This window comes from Tupaia chinensis, unplaced genomic scaffold, assembly GCF_000334495.1.
Source record: "Tupaia chinensis unplaced genomic scaffold, TupChi_1.0 Scaffold149501_1, whole genome shotgun sequence".
Classification (NCBI taxonomy): Eukaryota; Metazoa; Chordata; class Mammalia; order Scandentia; family Tupaiidae; genus Tupaia; species Tupaia belangeri.
In genome coordinates, this window is record NW_006209345.1 from 1781889 (window position 1) to 1808126 (window position 26238).

The window sequence follows — 26238 nt, forward strand, 5'->3', positions numbered from 1 at the left end:
TTTAAGCCACTGGGTCTGGGACTTAAACTATGGTCGACTACATGAGAGTCCAGTGACATAGCCATCACACCAACTGCTGGTCCTAGAAGAATTATTTAATTTCTTTTATTTCTTTCTTTATTTTTAATTAGACCAGAGAGGGACAGAGTGTGTGTGTGTGTGCGTGTGCACGTGTGTGTATGTGTGAGAAAGAGAGAGAGAATGAGAAAGCAAGCTGTCAGGTCTGGGACTTGAGCCACAGTCAGCCATGTGGGAGTCCAGCGTCCTTAACCATCATGCCATCAGCTGGCCCCTAGTTTTTATTTTTTAAATAGTTTGTCGTTTCCAAAGTAATTAAACCAAAAATCACCTGCTTCAGACCAGCAAATGGTGTAATGGTTACATCGCTAGACTCCCATGCAGTCGACTGCACCTCAAGGCCTGGACCCAGTGACTCGAAACTCATGCCAAGTGTGTGTGCATTTGTGCCCAAAATCCCAAGAAGAGAATGGAGGAGAAGGGATTGAGGCGTGGTCATCTCCCCTCGGGGTTGATTTCTCACTTCCTCTGTCACTCTCTGTCTTTGGTGAGTGCACATTGCCCTATAGCAAAAAAATCTCAAAAAAAAAATTCATTTTTATCCCTAAAATGTAATTTTTCTATAGCAAATTATAACATTTTCTGTCTTTACTTATTTTTTAAATTTTGCTGGGGAGTGTGTGCACTTGCCAGAGAGAGACAGAGAAAGGAAAAGCCAGAAAGCATCCCTTGTGGGGAATGGTTGTGCCACAGACCCTTCTCCTCTGTTTCTCCCTTTCTTGAGGGTTTTATGCACACATTCACACATGCCTGGCATGGTTCTCAAACTCCCAGGTCCAGTATTTGAACTACTCAGTTGGCCATGTGGGATCTAGCTGCTCTAACCATCATGCCACTAGTTTTATTATTACCTTTTAATTTGCCAGAGGATGCACATTCTAGCTACAGGGAGAAAGCACCCTCATTGAGGTGTGGTCTTCCCGCAATCTCTTCTCCTTCATTTTCCCATCCTGTCAGGACTTTGGGCTCACAGGCTCATGTGCCCAGCATACTTGTTCTTTTACTTTTGGAGAGGTTTTTGCTATAGGATGCATGCACTCGCCAGAAAGACAGAGAGAGAGAGAAAGGAAGCAAGAAATCTGCACACCCCCCCCAGGGGGATGGCCACACCGCAATCCCTTCTCCTCCATTCTCCTCTTGGGATCTTGGGCATGCACGCACACGCGCCCGGCATGAGTTTAAGCCACTAGGTCCAGGACTCAAACTGTGGACAGCCACATGGGAGTCCAGCAACATAGCTATTATGCTAACTGCTGGTGCCCCCAGCATGCTTTTTCAAGCCATTGGGGCTGAGATTCAAACCGAGGTTACTGTGTAGGATTCAGCTACCTCAACCACCAGGCCACAGAACTGGCCTTATCTATTGTTTAAATTATCATTCTGCATATCAGTTTCTTCATTTGTTGGCCATAAGTATTCCTGTCTAGTAAAAAAAATAAAAAAGTCCATTTGATATAAATGGGTCATCAGGAAAGTCATACATTTTTTGCATTAAAAAAAATCATAGAGGGACCAGCAGTTGGCGTAATGGCTGTGTTGCTGGACTCCCTCATGTAGTTGACTGCAGTTCGAATCCTGGACCTGGTGACTTATACTCACACCGGGCACTTGTGTGTGCATGCCTAAGATCCTGAGAGGAGAATGGAGGAGAAGGGATTGCGGCATGGCCATCCCCCCTGGGGGGTAATTTCTTGCTTTCTGTCTCTCTATCTCTCTTTCTCTGGCAAGCACACATGTCCTATAGCAAAAACCTCTCCAAAAAAAAATTTTTTTTAAATCATAGAAAAATGCATCGTGATTTTCCTGATGACCTCATAGTTCAGGTAATAGTTCTGACCAATGATTTCAGTTTATGAGTAATGGAAAATTCAAGTGTGTTTTTTGGGGATAGACATCATGACAAGCAGAAGGAAATGACATGGAAAGTCTGTGAGCACCAGCGGGGGTGAGAGCAACCTGGGTGTGGTTTTCACCAGGGTCAGGGCTCAGCTTCATACCATTCCTCTCTGCCCTTTGTCCCTCGATCTGGAAGAAATCGTGTGTTTTTCCAGATTATGCAAATTAGCCTCTGTTTTGAGGCCCACTGTGGCAGATTAGGCTGGTTCATTTTTTATCATTTTATTGTTTTTTTAAGTGGACAAGTTCTTTTTGAAAAATAATTATTTATTTGTCACTATAATTATTATTTCATTTGCTACAGGGCACTTGGACTCACCAGAGAGAGAGAGAGAGAAAGTGAGAAAGCAAGCCATCAAGTCTGAGACTCAAACCACGGTCAGCCGCGTGGGAGTCCAGCAACCCAACCATCACACCACCAGCAGGCCCTATTATTTTATCTTGTCTCTTGAGAAAGAGAGAGGAGAACCCACCACAGGATCTCATCACTGTAATCTCTTCCTTCAGCCTTCCTATCAGCCGGCATCATGGGCACATGTTTGCTCTGTGTGTTTCAGGTCCTGCAGGAGGGACACCAGGTCCTCCCTGACTAGCCGTGTGGCTCTAGCACTGCAAAATGGTGTGCTACTGCTTGTGCCTCCATAGCTCACCTGTGCTGGTTCATTTTCAACATTTTTTAAAAAGTATTTCTCCCATGGGAGAGAGACAGAGACAGAAGCAGACAGACACAGGCAACTCCAACAGGGCCTCGATGCAGTGATCCATCCACAGCTTCAGCCTGCCAAGGATCATGGTCGAAATGCACCTGGCATGTCCACGGAGGCCTCTGTATACAAACACAGAACCTTGCCACATGGCTTAGCCTCAGAGAGCGTTGTTACTACAGTGCCGCTGTCTGGTTCGTTTCGTGGCAGGGAGGAAAATGCCAGGAATCTGGACAGTTGGATTACTATGGGTGCTCCCCCCCCTGCTCAGTCCCATCCCTGACCTAGGGGCTGCTTTGGCTCAGCTCTGTCTGCAGAAGGGTGCTCTGCCCTGGAGCACGCGGTGCCTCCCTTCCCCATGGACTCAGTGTGACTCCTCTCATTTGTCTCCGCAGCGGCTACATGTCCAGCCAGACCAAGAACGTGGTCAGCGGCATCCTGTTTGGCACGGGCCTCTGGGTGGCGCTCATCATCAGCATGCGCTACTCCCTAAAGGTGCTCCTCTCCTACCACGGCTGGATGTTCACCGAGCATGGCAAGATGAGCCGTGCCACCAAAATCTGGATGGTAATGGAACTCGCCCCCTGGGGAACTGGGACGGTCTTTCCTTTGAACGAAGGATGCACGTGGAGCCTGTTGTCCTTTGACATTTGGTTGTGAGTCTTGACAGAAGTATGGGCCTATGAGTGCTGCTCTTTGATGATGTTGTTGAGTTCTGCAGCATTTTATATTAATGTCTGCTAGGTTTATAGAGCAGATCATTTTCAGCTGAAAGTATCATCTATCCCCTGCTTTGTAGCTCTTCTGAATAACCTGTAGTCAGGCAAAGTGGTTTCCTTGTTGACACATCAGACTGGACTCCAGAATTCACCCTTCGCTTCCAGCATGTGCCCCTGACTCACCTTGGTCCTTAGCTCAGAAAGTGTCCCTCATTTAAGATAATTATGGCTTTGCTATGTGCCTGGATATCGTCTACAATTTCACTATCTCAGTGTTCTTGGGAGTCAAGTTTTCTGAAAAGAAACTACTGAAGGTGGGAGTCATCTCCGGAATTTTGAGGCCTCCCTTTTTCAGGCCTGTTCCCCTGTAAGTGTCGACCCTGTGTGTGTGCCAACTGCCTTTTTGCAGTCGTGGCCTAGGCCTCGTGAAGCTCTTCTAGCCCAGCTTGATCTCTGGATCTGGGCACTTTATAAAGAAACACTCACCTCTTTAGGCCACAGTTTTTTAAAGTAACTAATCATGTATATATGTGTGTATATAAACACATTTAAATTAATTTATTTCTCCCATAAGTGACACAGAGACAGCACCACCAATATGGTCCCGATGCCACAATCCACCTCATCTTCAGCCAGCCCTGGATCTTGGGCATGTGTGTGCCTGGTGTCCTCAGGGAGATCTCTAGACATGAATCTGGAACTTTCCCTTGGGCATGTGTGTGCCTGGTGTCCTCGGGGAGATCTCTAGACATGAATCTGGAACTTTCCCATGTACACTAACCCATGTTTTTGTGAAGTGGCCCAGATGATTCTAATGAACCCGTCATCATGAGATTTTCTTTAACCTCTTTTCCCCAGTGGGGCTGTTTCTTGGATTTTTTAGCACTCATGAGACAGGTGTGGAGCCTGGCTCCCTTTCTGCACCTGAGGTTGGGCCACCTGGGCTATCCTGCTCAGTTGCAATGTGGCAGCTCCATCTGTGGGCTGGCCAGCTGCCCTGAGCTCCCAGAGACTTGCTTGTAAGAGAAGCTGGTCTTCTTGGTGCTGCCCTCACACCCTTCACGCTCTCCTGAACTAGTAGCTTGCTATCGTTTGGATGTGAACTTTTGGACTTCTAGAGAAGTAGATTTTGATACCTAGAAGAGATTCAGAGACAGTTTCCCAGACAGGTTGCTCGCTCAGATGGCATCTGTGGCCGATGTCGAGCTGGTCCTGAAGCTCTTCAGCACCAAGACGTGCCACTCCCCACACCATGAGCCACGGGAAGTCCTTTGTTTCAGTCTTGAGATCATCGGTAACCAAGCTGAGGTCATCCAGCCTAAACAAGGGTCCAGAGTAGGCAAGTGTGCTTCCTGTGAGGTTTATAATACCCAAACGGGTTGCAGGGCTTCCCCTGGGGCTAACTTGAAGGCCAGGGACCTCAGCCCAGAGCCTGAGCCAGTCCCTAAACCAAGGGCCTCACCAAGTTTTGCCCCATGTGCCCAAGCGCTATCAAGCTGCAACCGGATAGACCCAAACATGGGCAGCAGCATCTCAATGCTTCGGTCAGACTTTAATGTCAGAAAGTGCGTGTGTCAGAAAGGGGAGAGAGAGAAGGCGCTCTCCAAGAGGTCCTGGTCATGCTGCAGTCCCTTTCCTGCCACAGCTCTAGCCCATCAGGATCCTGGGTATGCACGTGCTTGCCCAGTGTTTTTCAAGCCACTAGGGCCAGGACTCAAACTCTGATTGGCCATGTGGGACCCAGGCTTCTCCATACAGAGCTTAACTGCTGTGCAATGGGGCCAGCACTTAACCTGGTATTTTATTTTGAGGGGAGGAGGACTTTACATGTTCACCAGGGCTTGCAATTGTAGAGGTAGAAAACAGACGAGAGGAAAAATAAATCCCCACAGAAAATCAGTCAATTGTTGACAAGTTCTATACGATTGAGAACTGGCTTCAGTTTAACATGGGCTCATCTTTAAAACTGCAACTTTTTCTCTTTAGGGAATGGTCAAGATCTTTTCCGGCCGAAAACCCATGTTGTACAGCTTCCAGACATCTCTGCCTCGCCTGCCTGTCCCAGCCGTCAAAGACACCGTAGACAGGGTGGGTGTGGCTTCAACCTCACACTCTGCTTATGTCTTACTTACTGTCAACTCCTTTAACACCGTTTGACTATGTTCGTTCTGATAATGTACCTCGTAAGATTGTTATAGGAATCTTTTTTTTCTTAATGTGTCACTGCATCTTAGATGTTTTTAAAAAGGTCTCGTGTTTCATAGAAGAAAAGCTCGGAGACTTGTTTTTAACAGCTTTTGGAGATATTTCTGTATCATTCAGTCCACTCATTTAAAGTGTCCAATGCTGTGGCTTCTGGTATATTTATGTTATTGTTCTAAATTGCAGGAAATGTATATATAAGATAAAATTTACCATTTGAACTGTTTTTAAGTGTAAGTTCAGTGGCATTAATCATATTCACAGAGTTCCATAACTGTCACCGCTTTCTAGTTTTCAAACTTTTCAGTTATCCCAATAGGAACTCTATAACCATTATGCAGCCATTCTCCCTTCCCCTCCCCCACCCACGGTAACCACCATTCTACTTCCTATCTATGAATTTGCCTATTCTAGGACTTTGCATAAGTGGACTCATAAAGTATTTTTATTTTCATGTCTAGTTTCTTTCACTTAGCATAATGTAATATGTGTCAGAAGGTCCTCTTTTTTTAAAAAATAAATTCTTTTGGGACCAGCAGATGGCATAATGGTTAATGTCGCTGGACTCCCACATAGTTGACCTTGGTTCGAGTCCTGGACCTGGAGGCTTAAAACTCATGTTGGGCCCATGTGCGTGTGTGTCCAAAATCCCAAGAGGAGAATGAAGGAGAAGGGATTGTGGCAAGGCCATCCCCCCAGGCGGTGATTTCTCACTTTGTCTCTCTGTCTTTCTTTGTCTCTCCGGCAAGTACATGCACCCTATAGTAAAAATTCCTCCTTTAAAAAAAAAGAAAAGATTTTTTTTTTTTTTTTTTGATAGGGGTGCATGCACTTGCCAGAGATATACAGACAGAAAGAGAAAGTAAGAAAACATCCCCCAGGGAATACGGCTACACCACAGTCCCTTCTTCATCTCTTCTCAGGAGTTTGGGCATGTATGCACATGTGTGTCTTTCTTTTTTAATTTTTTGTTTGCTATAAGGCATTTGCACTCACTGGAGAGAGAGAGAAGGGGGAAGACAGAGAGAAAGTGAGAAGGCACCCTTCCCAGGGGGATGACCATGCTGCAATCCCCTTTCCTCCACTCTCTCGTGCTTTTGGGCATGCATGCAAATGTGCCCCGTGTGTTTTTCAAGCTGCCAGGTCTAGAACTCGAACCACTCAGTTGACCATGTGGAATCTAGCCACCTTAACCACCACGTCACCTGCTGGCCCTGTCTTTCTTTTTTTATGACTAAATAATAGTTCTGTTGTATGGAAGACCACCTTTTGTTTGTCCATCCAGCCTCACTAGGTGGTGGCTACTTTTGATCTGGTTGTGAAGGTCACCAGAGAGTCATTAGTAACTCTGCGATGACCCTGGCACAGCTACATGGGGAGCAGTCATGGCCCCTGCCTAAGGACAGGCTGCTTGTTGACGTCTCCTCCCATATCAAAGCTGGACCCCTGAGGGCAAGACACCGCCTGTAAGACCCGTCTGACAACACCCACAGCCAACACATTTCATTTTACCCTCAAAAGCACCCTACATCCGAGTGAGCAGCTCTATTTTTTCCTTCCTTTTTTTATTTCTAACACAGTAAAATATACACAAACGTGCTCACCATTCTGTAGTGTCTAATTCAGTGGCATTAAGTACCTTCAGCGTGTCATGCAGCCATCACTGCTGTCCAAATTTGGGACTTTTTCATCACCTAAAAAACCCTGTGCCCATTAAACAGTCACTTCCCATTCTTCCCTCCCCACCCCACCCCTAAGCCCCTGGCAACCACTAATCCACTTTCTGTCTCTATGGCTTTGCTATTCTAGATATTTCATATAAATGAAATCGTACAATATGAGACCTTTTTTGTGTGGCTCTTTTCACACAGCATCATGTTTTTAAGGCTCATTCTGTCCTAGCATGTGTTAGTCCCTTTATTCTTACCTCCAAGGGATAGCCATGCCATAATCCCGTCTCCTATATTCTCCTGGGATTTGGGGCACACATGCACATGTGCCCAGTGTGTTTTTAAGACATGAGGTCCAGGACTCAGACTGCTCATTTGGCCACGTGGGATCCAGCCGCCTTAACGCCTTAACTGGCAAGACCACTCTCATCCCTTTTTTTAAAAAGGTTTTTGCCATAGGGTACATGCACTGGCCTGAGAGAGAAAGAGACAGTGGGGGAAGTAAGAAATCATCCTCCAGGGGGATGACCATGCCTCAGTCCTTTCTCCTCCATTCTCCTTGGGATTTTGGACATGCATACACATGTGCCTAATGTGATTTTTCCCCCCCTACTTTAAAAAAATGAGTTAATTTCATTTGATTTATTATCATTATTATTATTTTTTTTTTTGGAGAGATTTTCGCTATAGGGCGCGTGCGCTCGCCAGAGAGAGACATTAGAGACAGAAAGCGAGAAATCACCCCCCAGGGGGGATGGCACCGCCGCAATCCCTTCTCCTCCATTCTCCTCTCAGGCTCTTGGGCACGCACGCACACGCGCCCGGCGTGAGTTTTAAGCCACCGGGTCCGGGACGCGAACCGCGGTCGACTATGGGAGTCCAGCGACATAGCCATTATGCTAACTGCTGGTTCCCCCTATTATCATTATTTTTAAAATTTGCTACAGGGTGTGCACACTCACCAGAAAGAGAGAGAGGGAAAGTGAGAAAGCAGGCCAACAGGTCCGGGACTCAAACTGTGGTCGACCATGTAGGAGTCCAATGCCTTACCCCAGTGCCACCTGCAGGCCTCCACTCTCATTCCTTTGTAATGGCTGAATGATATCCCGCATTAAGGAGAGATTACAGTCTGTTCATTCATGGTCTGAGCTGTTGCCACCTTTTGGTCATGGAGCGTAACGCTGCCATGAGCATCCGTGTACAAGTTTTTGTTTGAGTGCCTGTTTTCAGTTGTTGGGATATGCAGCTGGAAGTGAATATCTGGTCATAAGTTAATTCTATTTACTTGGTTGAAAAAACACCAAACTGTAATCTAACCGGTATGGATGGGGCTCTGGTTTTTCCTTGTTCTGAGGTCCCATTTTAAAAACCATAAGCAGGAAAGTTCTAGGCCTTAGGGTTGAACCCAGGCTCAGTTGCACTCAGCAGGTTCTGTCTCTTCTCTGTTCCTCTGTCTTCGCCCCCCCACGTGGGAGTTCTGATTGGAGCTCCCCCCGTTACAGGGTGGGGTGAGGTGAGAGGCTTGGCTGATTCACTGTCTTCTGGAGCTCAGTGTTCAGCCACAGCATGATCAGAGTGTGAGTTTCAGTTTCATTAACCTCATTTTACTTTGAATATGCCTCAAAATGTTTAAGGACTAGCTGGTCCTTCCTTTTTAGGAAATACGGCTTTCCCTTAAATGTACAGGGAGGGGCTCTAGAAATCACGGATGTCTCAAAGCTATTTTTACAGCAGACAAACACCTTGTCCAATTAGAACATCTGATAAATCATAGATCATTTATATCTGAGAACCTTTCGTTTCTTCTTTTCTGTTAGTTTTTCCTGTAGGGCACATGGACTTGCTGGAGAAAGATGGAGAGAGAGGAGAAAACACTCACTAGGAAGTGTAGCCACCCTGCAGTCACTTCTCTTCCATTCTCCTCTCGGGACTTTGGGCATGCATACACACATGCCCAGCCCGCCTTTCAAGCTGCTGTGTCTGAGACTTGAACCACGCAGGTGGCCACGTGCAATCCAGCCACCTTAACCACTGTACTTCTGATTGGCCTCACCGAGAAGCTTTGCAACCAGAGCGGTGTTTGTGAGGGTAGGGAGAGAGGAAGGCTGAGAATTCTGTACCCAGAGCCCTGACCTTGGCCATGACCTTCCCTGTCCCTGTCATCATTTCAGCACCTCCTCCCTATTTGGCTGCCTGAGCATCTGCCTAACCCCAGCACTTGGCTCTCAGCACTGCCCCACTCCATTTCAGGGTCACCATCTCAGGTCGTGTAGCTTACGTTAGGACAGATCTTTCCTTAAGGGCCAGGTAACATGAAAATGTCCTTATTAACCAGTGACATTGTCACTTCAGAATTTATTTTGGTGATTTTGCTGGTGATGTGGGACTTTGGACTTTTCAAGCCAATAAAGGGTGAAAACGTTTAGTCTAATTATCCTTAACCTACATGTAGCATTATTTAACTTGTCTGAGGACTAGTGAGGCTTTTTCTAACCTTTGAAAAAGGTGTTGCAGCCTTTTCTAAGACACGGGTGAGCAAACTCGGCTCCGATGCACGTGCTGTAACCTGATGGATGTTTTCTTTGATACCCTCAGTACCTAGACTCGGTGAAGCCTCTCATGCAGGAAGGAGACTTCAAACGGATGACAGCACTTGCGCAAGACTTTGCTGTCAATCTTGGACCAAAATTGCAGTGGTATTTGAAGTTAAAATCCTGGTGGGCTACAAATTATGTGAGTATACATGCTTGCTTGCTTGCTTGCTTTCTTTCTTTCTTTCTTTCTTTCTTTTTTGTTTTGTCTCTCTGTCTTGCCAGAGAGACAGAAAGCACCCCCTGAGAGGGTGGCCACATTGCAATTCCTTCTCTTCTATTCTCCTCTTGGGATCTTGGACACGCATGCACACACGCCCGGCGTGAGTTTAAGCCACTGGGTCGGGGACTCAAACCGCAGTTGGCTACATGGGTGTCCAGCAACATAGCCATTACGCTAACTACTGGTCCCAATGCATGCTATCTTTCTTGATGAAACTTTGCTGTATAAAAATGCTAATTTTGTGGGGTAGGGATAAGTCAGCTGAAATGAGTTTAGAGTAGCCAAAATCACACGTTAGCACCAGTAGGAAGTTAGCATGATGGCCCTCCCTTTGAGCACGGGGGCACTCGTGTTAGGACTGGCATGTAGTTGTGGAGACAGTCTGACCCTGATTGCAGGTGGATACAAGGGTTGGAGGATTTGCATCCTGCACTGGGCGTAAGGCTGTGGTTTGCATGTGCAGATCCTCTTGGCCCTCCTGCCGGGTCCCTGCTGGGAGCTGACTCTCCTGTAGCAGTAACATGCAGCCCCAGCCCATTTTCTTGTCCTCTGCATTGCTTCCTCTTGATTCCAGGGCCGTCAGTTCTGAGCTCACTGGTCAGAGGTCGGGATGTTGATGTGCAGAGTAGGGCAGGGATGACCTCCTCCCTGGGCTGAATGTGCCTCAGGCTCTCATTGGCATTGCCTCCCAGGAAGGATCTCAGCCGATGCTGTCTGCTCTGTGACCCAGCTGAACGTCCACTACTGAGACGGCAAAACAAGGAGGGGGTTAAAACAAGAAAGGGGAGTCTTAGTTTTGAGGAGCAACTAACATGGAAGAGACGGTGTTACTGTGACCCACATGGAACCAGCAGTGGTGTGAGAAGTAGGCACCTTGGTTGGGTGGGGAGTGGGTGCCTGGAGGGAGCATGAGAGGCCTTGGCCTGTCATGTTGTTTCTAACAGGCGCTGGCTATGCAAGTGTGTTGGAAATATTGCATACACTTAAATGTGCACGGTTCTGTGTGTACACAGGAAATTCAAAAAGTTTGTGGAAAATGGAATTAAACTCTGACTTTATTTGGGTACAAACATTTTGAAATCCATACATGGATTATTTTTCATAGCAAGCATTTTCAGTGAACTTTTTGAAGACCCCTTATATAGATATTCTTCACAAAGTAAAAAGTATAAGAGTCCCTTGGCCCGAAGATCATAAACAGCAGTTCTGGGTGTGATGAGGCTGAGCTTGCTGGGTGCTCTCAGGACAGTCGTTCTGGGGGACAAAAATTGCACATGCTGGCCTCAGTGTTAGTGTCAAGCTCTTACTCCAGAGCTAGATTGAGATGGTGGCTTCTTGAGGGACAGTGGGAGGCAGGAAGAGATGCAGCCTGTTAAGCAGTTTTGGATAGTGTTGGTGGTGAAAACGTTAGCAGTCAAACGTTTCTCACTTTTCATTTGGTCTTTTTCTAACCACTTATAAAATGAAGGCGATCTCCCTTTTAGTTATGCCTTGACTTAAGACACCTTAGTTTTCTGGCCTTCTTGCATTCCGTCTAGATGGGACTGTCGTTTTCTGGGCCCACTAGATGCTGCAGTGTCTGACAAAAAGCACTAAAGTTCTCACCGCGGCTCTCGCTAAGCCTGTCGGTTTGTCTCGTGTTTACACCACCAGGTGAGTGACTGGTGGGAGGAATACATCTACCTCCGAGGACGAGGGCCGCTGATGGTGAACAGCAACTACTACGCAATGGTGAGTCTGGGAGGGACCTGGGCCAGCTTTCCAGGCCAGAGAGCCGTGTGCACATCCTTCTGTATTTGTGCAGCCACTCAAGGGCCCTGAGCTACTGCAGAGAAGTGTGGACTTCAAAAATACATCCAGAGCAGGGGCTGGCAGGTGGTGACGTGGTTAAAGGCGCTGAATATGGCCAATCACGGTTCAAGTCTTAGACCTGGTGGTATCTTTTCTCACTTTTCCTCTCTCTGTCTCTCTCATTATCTTGGAAAATATAATAATAATAATAAATTTAAAAGAATTCTCTTAAAAATTACTTTCAGGGCAGATGGAAGTTTCTTGCTGTACATGTACATGTACTGTCTGTGTGTCTGTGCCTTATGTGTATGTGCGCCTGTACTGCACGTGTGCCTGTACTGAATGTGTATCTGTACTGCACGTGTGCCTGTACTGCGTGTGTGCCTGTACTGTACGTGCCCCTGTACTACACGTGCCCTTGTACTGTACGTGCCCCTGTACTGTACTTGCTCCTATACTGTACGTGCCCCTGTACTACATGTGCCCCTGTACTGTACATGCCCCTGTACTGTACGTGTCCCTATACTGTACGTGCCCCTGTACTACACATGTCCCTGTACTGTACGTGTCCCTGTACTACACGTGTCCCTGTACTGCATGTGCCTCTGTACTGTAGGTGTCCTGTACTGCATGTGTCTCTGTAACCGCTCTCTTGTGACTTAGCTCTGAACATAGTGCTGCAGTAGCCCTACAGGTTCATGTGTCCACCAGAGCTCAGGAACAGTATGGGCTGACCTAGAATTTGCCACCGATGTGTGTGTGTGTGAGCCTTCTGTATGCTAAGATGCCAGAGGGTTGCGTATTTGAGAGTAGTTTCCATGTCTTTTGAAACGCTGATGGTTGTTAGAAGGCCTCTCAGTTTGGGTTCTCAGCTGCTGTTTAATATCTGGTGAACAGAATTCATCGTCTTTCCCTTTCTGTTCTTTACTTCCTTTTATTTGTTCTTTTCCTTATTTCTCCTTATTTATCATTTGCTTTTTCTTTCTGTTTTTAAGAATTTTCCTCTTTTCCTTTTAACACCCCCTCCCCTCCCTGTCTGAAATTGTCACAGAGAAAAGTCGTCAGTGCGCCTTACAGAACCACTCTTCCCTGCACCACGGGGTGCCTTTTCCTTCCTGGAGATTTTTGTGTTTGTTTCCTACAGACAGAGGCACTTCCCAGATCAAGGACCTGTCCTGCACATACATGCTTCATAAATGTCATTTAGACATGTGTTCCTCAGCTTTTTCTTGCAGTTAAGGAAAATGTAGACCATAGAAATATGTCTCAAACTTCAGAAAGTTACAGCCACATCTCCATATAAATTATTTTTTTTTCTTTTTTGGAGGGGATTTTGCTATAGAGCGTGCGTGCTCACCAGAAAGACAGAGAGAGACAGAAAGTGAGAAATCACCCCCAGGGGGGATGGCCACGCCACAATATCTTCTCCTCCCTTCTCCTCTCAGGATCTTGGGCACGTACACATGCCTGGCGTGAGTTTAAACCACCAGGTCCAGGATTCGAACTGCAGTTGACTACATGGGAGTCCAGAGACATAACCATTATGCTATCTGCTGGTCCTGCATATAAATGATTATTTTAACCTGGGTTACTTCTCATTCAGAAAATGTTCTAATTGTCTAATTCCTCTCTGGGTTTTATTCTACTTTCTGTGCTTTTTATATGAGGCTTTTGTGGTGAAACACTGTTGTCTTTAATAGCCCAAGAATACTTGGGGACCTGTGTTCTTTTTTTTTTTGGGGGGGAGAGGTTTTTTGCTATAGGGCGCGTGTGCTCGCCAGACAGACAGAGAGAGACATAGAGACAGAAAGCGAGAAATCACCCCCCAGGGGGGATGGTCACACCGCAATCCCTTCTCCTCCATTCTCCTCTCGGGATCTTGGGCATGCACGCACACACACGCGCCCAGCGTGAGTTATAAGCCACTGAGTCCAGGATGCGAACCACATTCGACTACGTCGGAGTCCAGCGACATAGCCATTACACTAACTGCTGGTTCCCGGGGACCTCTGTTCTTATAAAACATTAGTAAAGTAAAACCGACAAAGTACAGAAAATTGAATTTCAGTTTAACATCTAGCATAGCAGATGTAATTTTAACATCATCGTGAAGGTGCTGTGCAATGTATTAAAATCAGCTTCTCTGTTCATGTGAACATTCTCCCTGGTTTTTTTTCAGGATTTGCTGTATATCATACCGACTCACATTCAGGCAGCAAGAGCAGGCAACGCTATTCATGCCATCCTACTTTACAGACGCAAACTGGACCGGGAGGAAATCAAACCAGTATGTAAATGTTTTTTAAAGCAATTTTTTAAGGCTGGCCCTTAGCTCAGTGGCTAAGGGAGCAGTTCCCACATGGTCAAACAGGGCTCAAATTCCAACCCCTGGGAGATTGAAAAATATGCTGGGCTCATTCATGTGTGTGTCCAAAATCCCAATATCATGAAGAAATGGAGCAGAAGGAATTGTGGCCTGACCACACCCCCATGAGTCCCCACTGGGGTGGTGTACTCTCTTTCTCTCTTTGGCAGGTGCACGTGCCCTCTAGCAATTGAATAAAATTCTGGCCCAGACGGGGGTATGTGGTTAAAGTGACTGGATCCCACACGGCTGACTGCATGGTTCCAGTCTTGGAGTGGGTGGCTTGAAAAACATGCTAGGTGTGTGTGTGTGTATGCTCAATATCCTGGAAGGATGGAAAATGGAGAAGGGATTGTAGTCTGAGCATGTCCCATGGGGGAATGCTTTCTCACTTTCCCTTTCTCTCTCCTGTAAGTGCATGTGCCCTCTGGTTAAATATTTTTTTAAGAGAGATTTTTGCTATAAGGCATGCACGTTCTCCAGAAAGACAGAGACAAAGAGACAGAAGTGAGAAATCAACCCCAGGGGGATTGGCCACTCCATAATCTCTTCTCCTCCATTCTCTCGGTATCTTGGCACGCACACACATGTGTCCAGTGTGAGTTTGAAGCAGTCAAGTCTGGGACTCGAACCACGGTTGACTATGCAGGAGTCCAGCAACATAACCATTATGCCATCTGCTGATCCCTCTGGTTAAATTTTTACAAAATTACTTTAAAACATCTTTGCTGAGGTATTATTGACACATTTAAAGTACGGTTTGGTAAATCTGCATGTGGGTGAAGTCACACGTAGTTCTGACAAATCTACACGTGGGCAAAACCATCCCCACAGTAAAGAGAGTGAATCCACTGGTCACCCCAGAAGTCCGCTCTGTCCCTCTGTGATCTCTCCCCGACCCCTTCCTCACCTCCCCATTGCCCTCCTGATCTGTCATTCCAGATCAGTTCATAGTGCCCAAAGTTATATGTAAATGTAATCATATGGCATGTATTCTTCTTTGGGGGGGGGTCTAGTTTCTTTCGCCCAGCATCATTTTTTTGATATTTAATTCTCCTGTGTATCCTAAACCAGATCTTTGTTGTCCTTAGGTTGTATGATTTGCCCTTCAAAGAAACCCTTGTTTGTTTTCGAAGCAAAGTAATAACTGCTGATGAGATTCTTAGGATAAACAAAGCATTTCTCCCTGAACTCTCTGTGTGGTTAAGTGCCAGTTTATAAATAATTCATTCAAATGTGTAATTTAGGAAGTAACTCTTCGGAAGTTGTACCCTGGTATAGTTCAGCAAGTTGGCCCAGTGAACCGTCCCAGGGGACCCCTGGAAAAGGCGAAGTGAGACCATGCGGTGTGTACACGCAACAAACAGTGTTTAAATAAACAGGTGGTTTTCATTCGCTCCCTTTTTTCCTGTGGAATTTTGTTTATTTAAAATGTATTTTTATTACAGATTCGTCTTTTGGGATCCACCATTCCACTTTGTTCTGCTCAGTGGGAGCGAATGTTTAATACTTCTCGGATCCCTGGAGAAGAAACAGGTGAGTGAGGCTTCCCCCAGACTCACGCTCAGAATTAGGACACGTCAGAGGAGGAGTCTGAGGGGCCAGACTGACTTGTGCCAACCTTTCCTGGGATCGGAGGAGGGCGAACTTTCCATCTGTTGAATTTCCTTTTGTATTTATTAGGCCTGGACAGTGGATGATTTCCAGGTTTGTGTTTCTCCTCTGGCGAAGGCTATTTATAGACTATTCTTCCAGGCCTCATTAGAAATAGTTCTGTTTCTTCATCTGGACTCCTTGGACATTTTGCTCACATCCGAGCCTCATTTCAGTTTCTGAATCTGTATAAAGTGTAGACGGTCCTGAGCTCATCCAGCGCTTTGAGTGTGCAGTTGCAGGCCAACGTTTCTGGGAGGGAGCCCCTCACTCAGCGTCACACTGTGGTGTCACTGGGCCCCCTTGCTGTGCCCTTGCACAAAAGCCATCTCTGTGTGGGTGTTCCCAGGTGGATGCTTCCCTCTCTCTGATACCACGTTCAAAGGTTCTCTAGAAACTCACCCCATGTTTATTCCCTGCTTTCACAATGCGTGGCATTTCTGGCTGAAAAATAAGCCTCTGTTCTCTCATTGCTGCATTTTGGAGTTCCCCTGCCCCGTAGCTAGACACATTATGAAATATAGATGAGTTGGCAAGAAACAGTGCTGGGCACTAGACCCGTAAGGCAGTGGTTAAGGGAGCTGGATCCCACATGGTTGACCGCAGTTTGAATCCTGGCCTTGGTGGCTTGAAAAAACACATCAGTTGGATGTGTATGCCAAAAATCCAGTTGCGATGGAGACATGGAAGAAAAAAGATTATGGTGGAACATGCCCTACTGGGGGATACTTTCACTCATACACACAAACATAAACTCCCCAAAAGTAATACTAGAACTGTTGACTTGCTATTTGGAAGCTAGCAAAGTAAATTCTCTCCACTCTCTAACAGTGCCTCCCTGCTGGGAAGGAGTCACCCAGGGCCCTGATGAAGGCACAGGGGGCTCCTGAGGGAGAGAGAGAGAGAGAAAGACTGGCACTATGAGGGCCTCACCTGTGCTCCTGCCCCTAGCCTTTCCATCCAGCCAGGATGACAGGCATGCGCAATGGCCACCCGCACTAGGACTTTCAGCATTGCCGAGTATTGTATGCTGCTGTGCCGCCACGGCCGGGCCACGAGATAGTCAGTTTTTCACAGTTACATACGGCTGTTCTCCCAGTTTGCCATTTGTCTTTTCAGTTCTTGGTGCCCACTTGTCTCACAAAAAGTTTTAAAACTTATTTTAATTTTATTATTATTATTATTTTTAGCTTTAGCTTTAGGGCATGTGCGTACACATGCAACAGATAGAGAGGGGGGTAGGAAGTGAGAAGTCCAGCAGGGATGGCCATACCGCAATCCTTTCCTCTCCTTCATTTTCCTCTCAGGACTTTGGGTACACATGCACACGTGCCTGGCATGTTTTTCAGGTCGCCAGGTCCATGACTTCAACCACTCAGTCAACCACATGGGATCCAGCCCTCTTAGCCACCACACCACCTACTGGCCCAAGTTTGTTTATTATTTATTTATTTAAAAATTACTTTTTAAAATTTTATTTATTCATTCATTTATTTTAGTTTGACCAGAGAGAGACACAGAGAGAGAGGGAAAGTGAGAAAGCAAGCCACCAGGTCCAGGACTCGAACCACGGTCAGCCATGTGGGAGTGTCCAGCACCTTAACCACCATGCCACCTGCTGGTCCCAAATTTGTTTATTTTTTAACTATCAGAGGGCATGTACACTTGCTAGAGAGAGAGAGAGCGAGCGAGCGAGAGCAAGAGAAAGCACCCCCCAGTGGAGTGCAATCACATTGCAGTCTTTTTTCCTCCTTACCTCCATTCCATCAAGATTTTAGACACTCGCCCACACATGCCTAGCATGTTACTCAAGCCACTGGGGCCTGAATTAAACCATGGTCAGCCAGCCATGTGGAATCCAGCTCCCTACACACACGGCTTAACTGCTATGCTATGGGGCTGGCCTTCTTGGAAGTTTTTAATAGTAATGTACATTAACATTAAAATTGGGGGTAATACTGACTTTATCAGATAGGACCTAGTCACACTGCAATCCTTTTTCCTCCAGTTCTCCATTTCCTCAGGATGTTGGGTGTGCATGTACAAAAGGTCCGGTGTGAAGCCAATGGGCCATGACCTATACCCTGTGCAGCTGTGTGGGATCCCGCTTTCTCCACACAGTACCTAACCACTGTGCCACAGGACCAACCTTCCTTTGTGTCCTAAGAAATGTATTCCTTCCCTGAAAACATTTAACTTTCTCATTGCTTTATAGCTCTTCAATCTGATTGGAATTGATTTTTGCGTTCACTGTGAGATACGTGTCTCATTCTGTCTTTTTCCCCATGGATAAACCACTGTTCTGGCCCCATGTAAGAAATCATAGTTCATCCCCCTCTCCCCACCCATTTGGTATACAGCCTTTAGGCATGTGTAGAGCTGATTCTTGCCTTTTTCATGCTCTCTCTTTTAAAAATATTTGCCAGAGGACGCATGTACTTGCTGGAAAGAGACAGAGAGAGAAACCAAGAAAGTACTCCCCCCAGTGGCACATGGTCACACCGCAGTTCCTTTTTCTCCAGTCTCTTATGATTTTGGGCACACACACACACACACACACACACACACACACGCTTGGCATGTTTCTCAAGCTACCAAGTATAGAACTCAAACCATGCATTTGGTTATGTGGGATCCAGCACTCTTAACCACGGGCTGACCTGGCTCTTCTTTCTTCTAAGCTCTTTATTTTCTTAGTCTATTTTGTCCCAGTACCAAACTGTTTACATTTTTTTAAGAATTATTTATTCAGTTTTGTTTTACATATATATATATATTTAAATATGCTATAGGGTGTGTGCACTCACCAGAGAGAGACAGAGAAAGAAAAAGTGAGAAAGTAAGCTGAACTCGGACTGCGGTGGGCCATGTGGGAGTCTTAACACGTTAACCACCATGCCACCTGCTGGCCCCAAACTGTTTAAATGTGATAATAAATCTTGGTGTTTGGTAAAGCAAATCCTTCTTTCTTCAAGACTGTCCTGGCCCTTTCCTCTTCCATACGTAGTTTAGGATCAGCCTGTCAGTCCCATGAAAGTCTCCTACTGGAATTGCCTTGAACTATAATAGATGGAGGAGAATTATCATTGTCCAGTATCAAGTCTAACTGCCTATGAACATGGCTTAGTTCTCTGTTCTTTTTTTTTTTTTTTTAATAATTTTTAACAAAGTGTTACACTTGTCTTCATAAGGGTTTCCCATGTGATTTGTTGTTTTGTTGTTCCTTTGAAGTATTTTCAGGTCACTGCTGAGTGCATTCATTATTTTTAGGGCTTTCCAGACAAATACCATAGACTGAGCAGCAAAAGGAACAGGTGCTCAGTGCTGGGGGCTGGAAGGCCGTGATCAGGGTGTCACAGGGTGGCACCTCTGGTTTTTCTCCTTGGCTTGTAGATGGTATATTCTCCTGGTGTCTTCTGGTTATCCCACTGTCTGTGTCTGTCCTAATCTCTTATAAGCACAACAGTTACATGGGCTTAAAGCCCGTCTTAATGACCTCATTTTGCCTTAACTGCCTCTCTCTGTCTTATTTTATTTTAATTTATTTATTTATTTATTGAACTTGCCAGAGTGGGAGGGGAAAGCACTATCCTTGGAGAATGGTCCCAATCCTTTCTCCATTTCTGTTTTCCGGATTTGGGGCATGCGTGCATCCCCAGTTTATCTTTCCAACTGGCAGGTTCAGGACTCAAACCTCACAGTTGGCCATGTGGGATCTGGCCTTCTTAACTACCACACCACCTGCTGGCCCAAAGATGCTATCTGTAAATATGGACACAGTCTGAGATATGGATTAGAGGTGGGGATGCATTTCAATATATGAACAGGGAGAAGGGAGCATGATTTAGCTTATACCCTGGGATATAGGAATGTAAATTGAACTTGTACCTAACTGTATTCATATTTATTTAAATAGCTGGTAGATTTTCTTCAGTTTTCTACTTAGTCATAAGTACAAATTGACAACTTTGGTAGTTCCCTTTTATATTTTATTTCTTTTTTCTTATTTTACTGTCCTGGCTAGGATCTTGGGTATAATATTGAATATAAGTTGGTCATGGTATGTATTCTTGTCTCATTTCTGACATTAAGGCTAAGACTTCAAATGTATGTTGGCTCCACCCTTCTGGTAGAAATCCTTGAGCAAGTTAAGGAAGTTTTTCTCTATCCTTGGTTTGCTAAGCATTTTAAAAATGAGGTCAAGCATTATATGTTAATGTTCTGTGTGCTTTATCTGGCTGGGTTTTTTATTTGCTTGTTTTTTCAGTTATATATGTATTTCATGAAGCGGGAAAAGGAAAAGAGAGACTTTCAGACATAGATACAGCACCTCTGGCAGGGTTGGTTTTTTTTTTTTTTTGGAGAGGTTTTTTTGCTATAGGGCGCATGCACTTGCCAGAAAGACAGAGACAGAGAGACAGAAAGCTAGAAATCACCCCCCGGGGGGATGGCCACACCGCAATCCCTTCTCCTCCATCCTCCTCTTGGGATCTTGGGCACGCACGCACACACGCCCGATGTGAGTTTAAGCCACCGGGTTCGGGACGCAAACCGCAGTCGACTACATGGGAGTCCAGTGACCTAGCCATTACGCTGACTGCTGGTTCCTCTGGCAAGGTTTTAACGTTGCATTCCCTAGCCGCAGCCCCAGATCGTGGACACACTTGTGCCCAATCTGAGCAGGGAGGTCATCAGACCCCCCGAATATGGGTCTATCTTGTCATATTTTACTGCAGGACCACTGTCCAGCCCCTGGCTGGGCCTCCTTAAATGTTACTTCTTAGTGGGTGGTGGCAGGGCTTTCTCATATTTCCAGGGCCCTATTGTCACATGGCTTTTAGCATCTTGTAACGCTTGGCATGTTTTTAATTATTTGTCTCATCTTCTCCCAAGACTATCTTGTTTAGCTGTCACTGAATGGTGCTTAGGAGGACTTGGTCAATATTCATGGAATGAATTTACTTAATCACATTCCTGTGATGCTTAAGTCTTTTAAAATTTCTCTCTGTTTTAGTGAGTTTTATAGAATAGCTCTTTTGGGGACCAGCAGGTGGTGTGGTGGTTAAGGCATTGGATACTCCCACATGGCCAATTATGGTTCAAGTCCCGGACCTGGTGGCTTGCTTTCTCACTTTCCGTCTCTCTTTGTGTTTCTCTCTGGTCAAATTAAAATAAATAAATGAATAAGTGAACTTAAACAAGTAACTCTTTAAAAAACAAAACAAATAACCAACTCTTTTGTTTTAGTAATTTTCCACATTTGTCCTCAGGACATTTTCTAAGCTACCCATTTGTAATTAACTAATATAAAATAACTACACTATTTGAATACTTTCTGTGTATGAAATATATGAATCATATGTGGTATCTTTTTTTTGCACAACTACCTGAAAGATGTATTATCTTGGGGACCAGCAGATGGCGTAATGGTTATGTTGCTGGACTCCCGCATGACCGCCCATCCCAGACCCACAGGCTTGAGTCTTGCACTGGACACCTGTGTATGCTTGCTCAAAATCCCGAGAGGAGAAGGAACTGAGGCATGGACATCTCCCCTCGGGGGTGATTTCTTGCTTTCTGTCTCTCTGTCTTTCTAGCAAGCATGCATGCCCTATAACAAAAATCTCTTAAAAAAAGAGATTTTCTCTATTTTACAGATGAGAAAAATTGAGACTTAGAGTTGACTAATATGTCTAAGAACATTTATCCAATGAGTAGCTGAAGTGAGTTTAGTAGGTAGGACTGATTCCAAAATTCTCAACTCAATATTGTACTTAATTGTTTAAAAACTTAAGGAATGTTACTCGTGAAACTGAATGAGCAAAGAGTTATGTGCCATTTATTGATAAAAAGTTAGGTGTAGGGCCAGCCCGTGGTGTGGCTTTAGGGCAGCTAGGCCCTACAGGGTTGACTATGTGATTCAGTCTGGGACTGGTGGCTTTAAGACGCACTGAGTGCACATGTGCACCTAGGATCCTGAGAGGACAATGGCAGAGAAGGGACTGCAGTGTGCCCATCCCCCTGGGGGAGTACTTTCTTACTTTCTCTCTCTCTCTGGCCTCCCCTGCAAGCCTATGTGCCCTCTAGCCTTATAGTAGATTGAAAAAATATTTAAAAAGTCAGGTCTGACCACCCAGATCCTTCTGACCTGTGACTCTGGGTTTGTGTCTCTAACCTGTGCGCCCCCTCAGACACCATCCAGCACATCAAGGACAGCAAGCACATCGTCGTGTACCACAGGGGGCGCTACTTCAAGATCTGGCTCTACCATGATGGGCGGCTATTGAAGCCCCGAGAAATCGAGCAGCAGGTGCAGAGGATACTGGACGACCCGTCGGAACCGCAGGCTGGGGAAGCAAAGCTGGCGGCCCTCACTGCAGGAGATAGGTGTGTGTGTGTCCCGCGGTCATCTGTCACATGCCTAGAGGTTAGAGAGGTATATTTTGTTGCTCTTTCTGATCAGGAGCTGTACCCGCAGAACACCAGGGTGTGCCCAGACACTGTGGCTCCACTCTGTTCTGTGGTAGCAGGTTCCAGTCCCAGCCAGAGAGTCCCATGAGCAGTGAGGAGACAGAGGGGCCCTTGGCCATCTCTGTACATGACAGGCACACCGTACGTATGGAGGGGTACGTGATGGAGGAGTGAGGAGTTAGGGTTCTGAACTTGACTCTGGGCATTCATTTAGGAAACAGAACAGCTTTCACCAGGGCCCGAGTTAGGGTTACATTTCCTTGCCTCGTTTAAAGAGAATTAGTCAGAGACTCTTGCCTACCCTGTGATTTAACGTGTACAGACACAACAGTTTCCCAGCCAGCTCTCTGCACACTCGGGGCAGGAGAATTCGTTGTTGAGGGTAGGATGTAGAGTTACGTCTCTGGTCTCTGCCTGCTGGATGTCAGAGCAGCCTAGTTGCAATAACCAAGAATGTCTTCAGATGTTACCCTGAGTCTCTGGGGGCAGTGTCACTCGCAGCAGAGAGCTGCCGCATTGCCACAGTGTGCTGTCACTAGTGAGTGAGGCGGAGACGGAGGCCATGGGCAACTCCCCTGCAAAGATCAGGATGCGTTTTGCCCTGGGAGTAGGACCCACAGAGCCCTCCATCCCGCAGAAGGTGGGAGCAAGCCAGGAGCACAGTGGGCTTCCAGGGGGAGGAGCTGTGTGCCGTGAGGCAGCACAGCAGGTAGGAGCCGCAGTGTGCCGAGGTGGCTGAGGCACAGCACCAGGCCGGGGGTGGTCCTTGGTGCCTGTCCCCATCTGGGCTTGCTTCCCTGACCAAGTCCTGTTAAAGGGACTGCTTCTGGCTGGGAGTAACATAATTAGAGTGACAACAAGGTTGATACTTTGGTCTGGTGTGGACAAGGGGCCTGGTAGAGGGAGGCATTTTCATGGTCCAAGTAGTGAGGCCCAGAAAGGGGGCTGGAGAGGGACTGAGCTGGATTTGCCCTGGGAAGCCCGGACTCATTCAGCTTTGCTGTGTATTGATTAAGCAGGGAAGAGCAGTGGTAGGCAAAGATGAGCTTACTTCCCGCATGCCCATCAGAGTGTCTGGAGAGACCCTGATGCTGTCCTCCAGGTGGGGACAGTGCCAGCCCTCATCACTGTCACCTTTGTGTCCCAGGCTGGGTGTATGTTGGATACTTATGTATATGGGCTTGTTGGTGCCACAGGCTGCTGCAGCTAAGCACTCAGCTAGGGAAAAATGGGAGTCAGGAAGTCAGATAGCCCTGCTCTGGAACAGTGGGCTGGGGCAGCAGGGCTCGGGGAGGTCAAATGAGAGGCACCCAGGAGCAGTTGGAGGAAGCCACCGTCAGGACATCTCTCAAGAAGGAAGCAGGCATTGCAGCAGCAAGGTGGGCACGGGGACCTCATCACAGGCGTCTCAGCTGGTCATTTGTAGCATGGCTTCAGGGGTCAGATGGTTTCCCTCCCACAAAATAGCTATAAGCTAATCTCCCTGTGCCTCAGTTACCCCATCTGAAAGGTAGACATGGGAGTGCTAAGAATACCAGTGATGACATGGGAAGGGTTGGAGCAGAGCCGGGCATGAGGGCAGTGAGTTCCCACTTTTCTTGTGATTGCTGCTGCCAGAGGCAGGATTGGGGATGGCCCCCATAGGCAGGGCAGGGAAGGATGGATAGGGAGCACCTCGCTCTGGCTCTCTGCTCCCTGGCAGCTGCACTCGCAGGGCCAGTCTGCATCCTGGTTCTCCATTCAGTCAACATTATCTGAACAAAAATGACACAGCATGTTCTGTGTTGTTGTCTGAAGGCTGTGAGAAGACAATGTCCCTTCTTTAAACCATGCAGTACGGCAGGCAGGCAGGCAGGCAGGCAGGCAGATAGCACCAGACAGAGAAAATCATAAGCATATATTGGGTCATCACAAGTCATGACGTGTTTTTCTAGCAAAAATGCATCGTGACTTTTTCCGATGACCCAATAGTTTTTCTCTTATAAATGTCTAAGAATCTATTGAGATGTTATTGTGTCATTTCAAACATCATGCAAGGAGCTGGGACCAGTTTGTTAGAGGCCCAACTGGATTTAACTGGACTTAATCTTTACTACAGAGTACCCTGGGCCAAGTGTCGCCAGACCTATTTCAGTCGTGGGAAAAATAAGCAGTCCCTCGATGCCGTTGAAAAAGCAGCCTTCTTCGTGACATTAGATGAAACCGAACAAGGATATAAAAAGGAAGACCCACATACCTCGATGGACAGCTACGCCAAGTCTCTGCTGCACGGCAGATGTTTTGACAGGTATTGCTCTTATGCTCTGATAGATGGTAGTTTGCCTGTGAGTTTGGAAAAAATATCTCATGTGGTTGACGCCCATCCTGAAATATCTATACTGCTAAGGAATAACAGCGTAAGAATGTAACTTAATTTTTTCCTCCAATGAAACTGTCCACGTGCACGCAGAGCTGACCCATCACGTTTGAGACTCTCCTTTCTCCGTGATGACCACGTTTGTGTGGAGATGCTGGTGAGAAGTATCTGCCAGTTACCAAAACTTAGGCAGGAGAGGATGGGCAGGGCTGGGCCTGGGGTCAGAAGTGGGTGTTGGCTTTGGGCCTGTTTGCTAGTCACATGACTGTCATGAAGCTGCTCTCCTGCTGGGGCCTCCTTACCTGTAGGTGAAGGCCTGACTCTGGCAGTTTGGGGGCAAGGATGAGATAGGGAGGGGTGTGTGAACCTGCAGGGACAGCCTCAGATCTCCTCCCAGGTGACTTGCTCTGTCACAGAATGTCCTGTTTTTCTTGTCTCTACTGTGAATGTTCATCTTTGGTACAGAAAAGAAATGAGCGACTTAGCAACCTGCTCGTACTTTATTCCTCAGTGCACAGATTTAGTAGCAGCTGCTCGTTGCTAGAGGTGCAAAGTAAATTAGCTTGTTTAGGCTGAAAGAAATGCAAGGGGACCCCAGTAGTTTATGGAAAATGGAATGAAAGTTATTTATTTTGGTGAAGAGAAAACTGAAATCCGTGCAGTCTTTTTATAATAAGCCTTTCCCATGAACTTTTTGAAGAGCCTGCATGGGTAGTTTTTGGTAATTTCTGTCTTTCTGAACATCTAAGTTCTATAAACACGTTCGTTTCACATAGGTGGTTTGACAAGTCCTTCACATTTATTGTCTTCAAAAATGGTAAGATGGGCATGAACGCAGAGCACTCCTGGGCAGACGCACCTATTATTGGCCATCTTTGGGAGGTGAGTATTTGTGCTTTTAACGTGAATGTGAAAATTACTTTTGAGGATCCAAATCCCTGGGCCGGCCCCATGACCTAGTGGTTCAGGGAGCTGGATCCCACACGGCCAGCTGCAGTTTGAATCCTGGCTTCAGTGGTTTGAAAAACATGCCAGGAGTGTGTTTGCATGTGTGCATGTCTGTACATGCCCAGAATCCTGACAGGAGGGAGGAATGGAGGAGAAGCGATTGTGTGACCAGGCCTCATTGGGGGTGCTTTTTCCCCTCCTTCTCTCCTTGTCTCTGGCAAGCACATGTACCCACTGGCAATTTAAAAAAAGAAAATCCAACCCCCAGGCTGAATTTAGTTTCATAATATTTGCCTAATTATATCATATGAATTACTAACATGTACTGGTACTGCATATAAAGTTATCACTAAGTTCTTATGTTTCTTATCTTCATTCCTGTAATCAACCAAAATTATGAAATGGCAGTTTGCTCTTATGAAGTGATTTCAGGGTAGAACTGAAGCTCAGTTTATTCTGAAATAAACTACCTCTTACTTACTGGATTTCCTAGTTTTTCCTATTAAGTTTTAGGCTAAATAGAAACAAGCATATTATAATTTTGGTTTACCAAAATTCAGCATGCCTTTTC

General features: G+C 46.2%; 1 protein-coding gene across 1 annotated transcript in view; it reads left to right on the forward strand.

Annotated features, from left to right (window-relative positions):
• CPT1A (carnitine palmitoyltransferase 1A) overlaps positions 1 to 26238 on the forward strand; it is a gene marked incomplete in the record, with an annotated part of 77446 nt that overhangs the window by 25885 nt on the left and 25323 nt on the right. The window contains 9 exon segments of the mRNA XM_027769414.1: positions 3074 to 3245; positions 5384 to 5485; positions 9865 to 10002; positions 11737 to 11814; positions 14054 to 14161; positions 15688 to 15775; positions 22084 to 22279; positions 24462 to 24650; positions 25496 to 25601. Coding sequence (XP_027625215.1) covers positions 3074 to 3245; positions 5384 to 5485; positions 9865 to 10002; positions 11737 to 11814; positions 14054 to 14161; positions 15688 to 15775; positions 22084 to 22279; positions 24462 to 24650; positions 25496 to 25601 — 1177 coding nt within the window.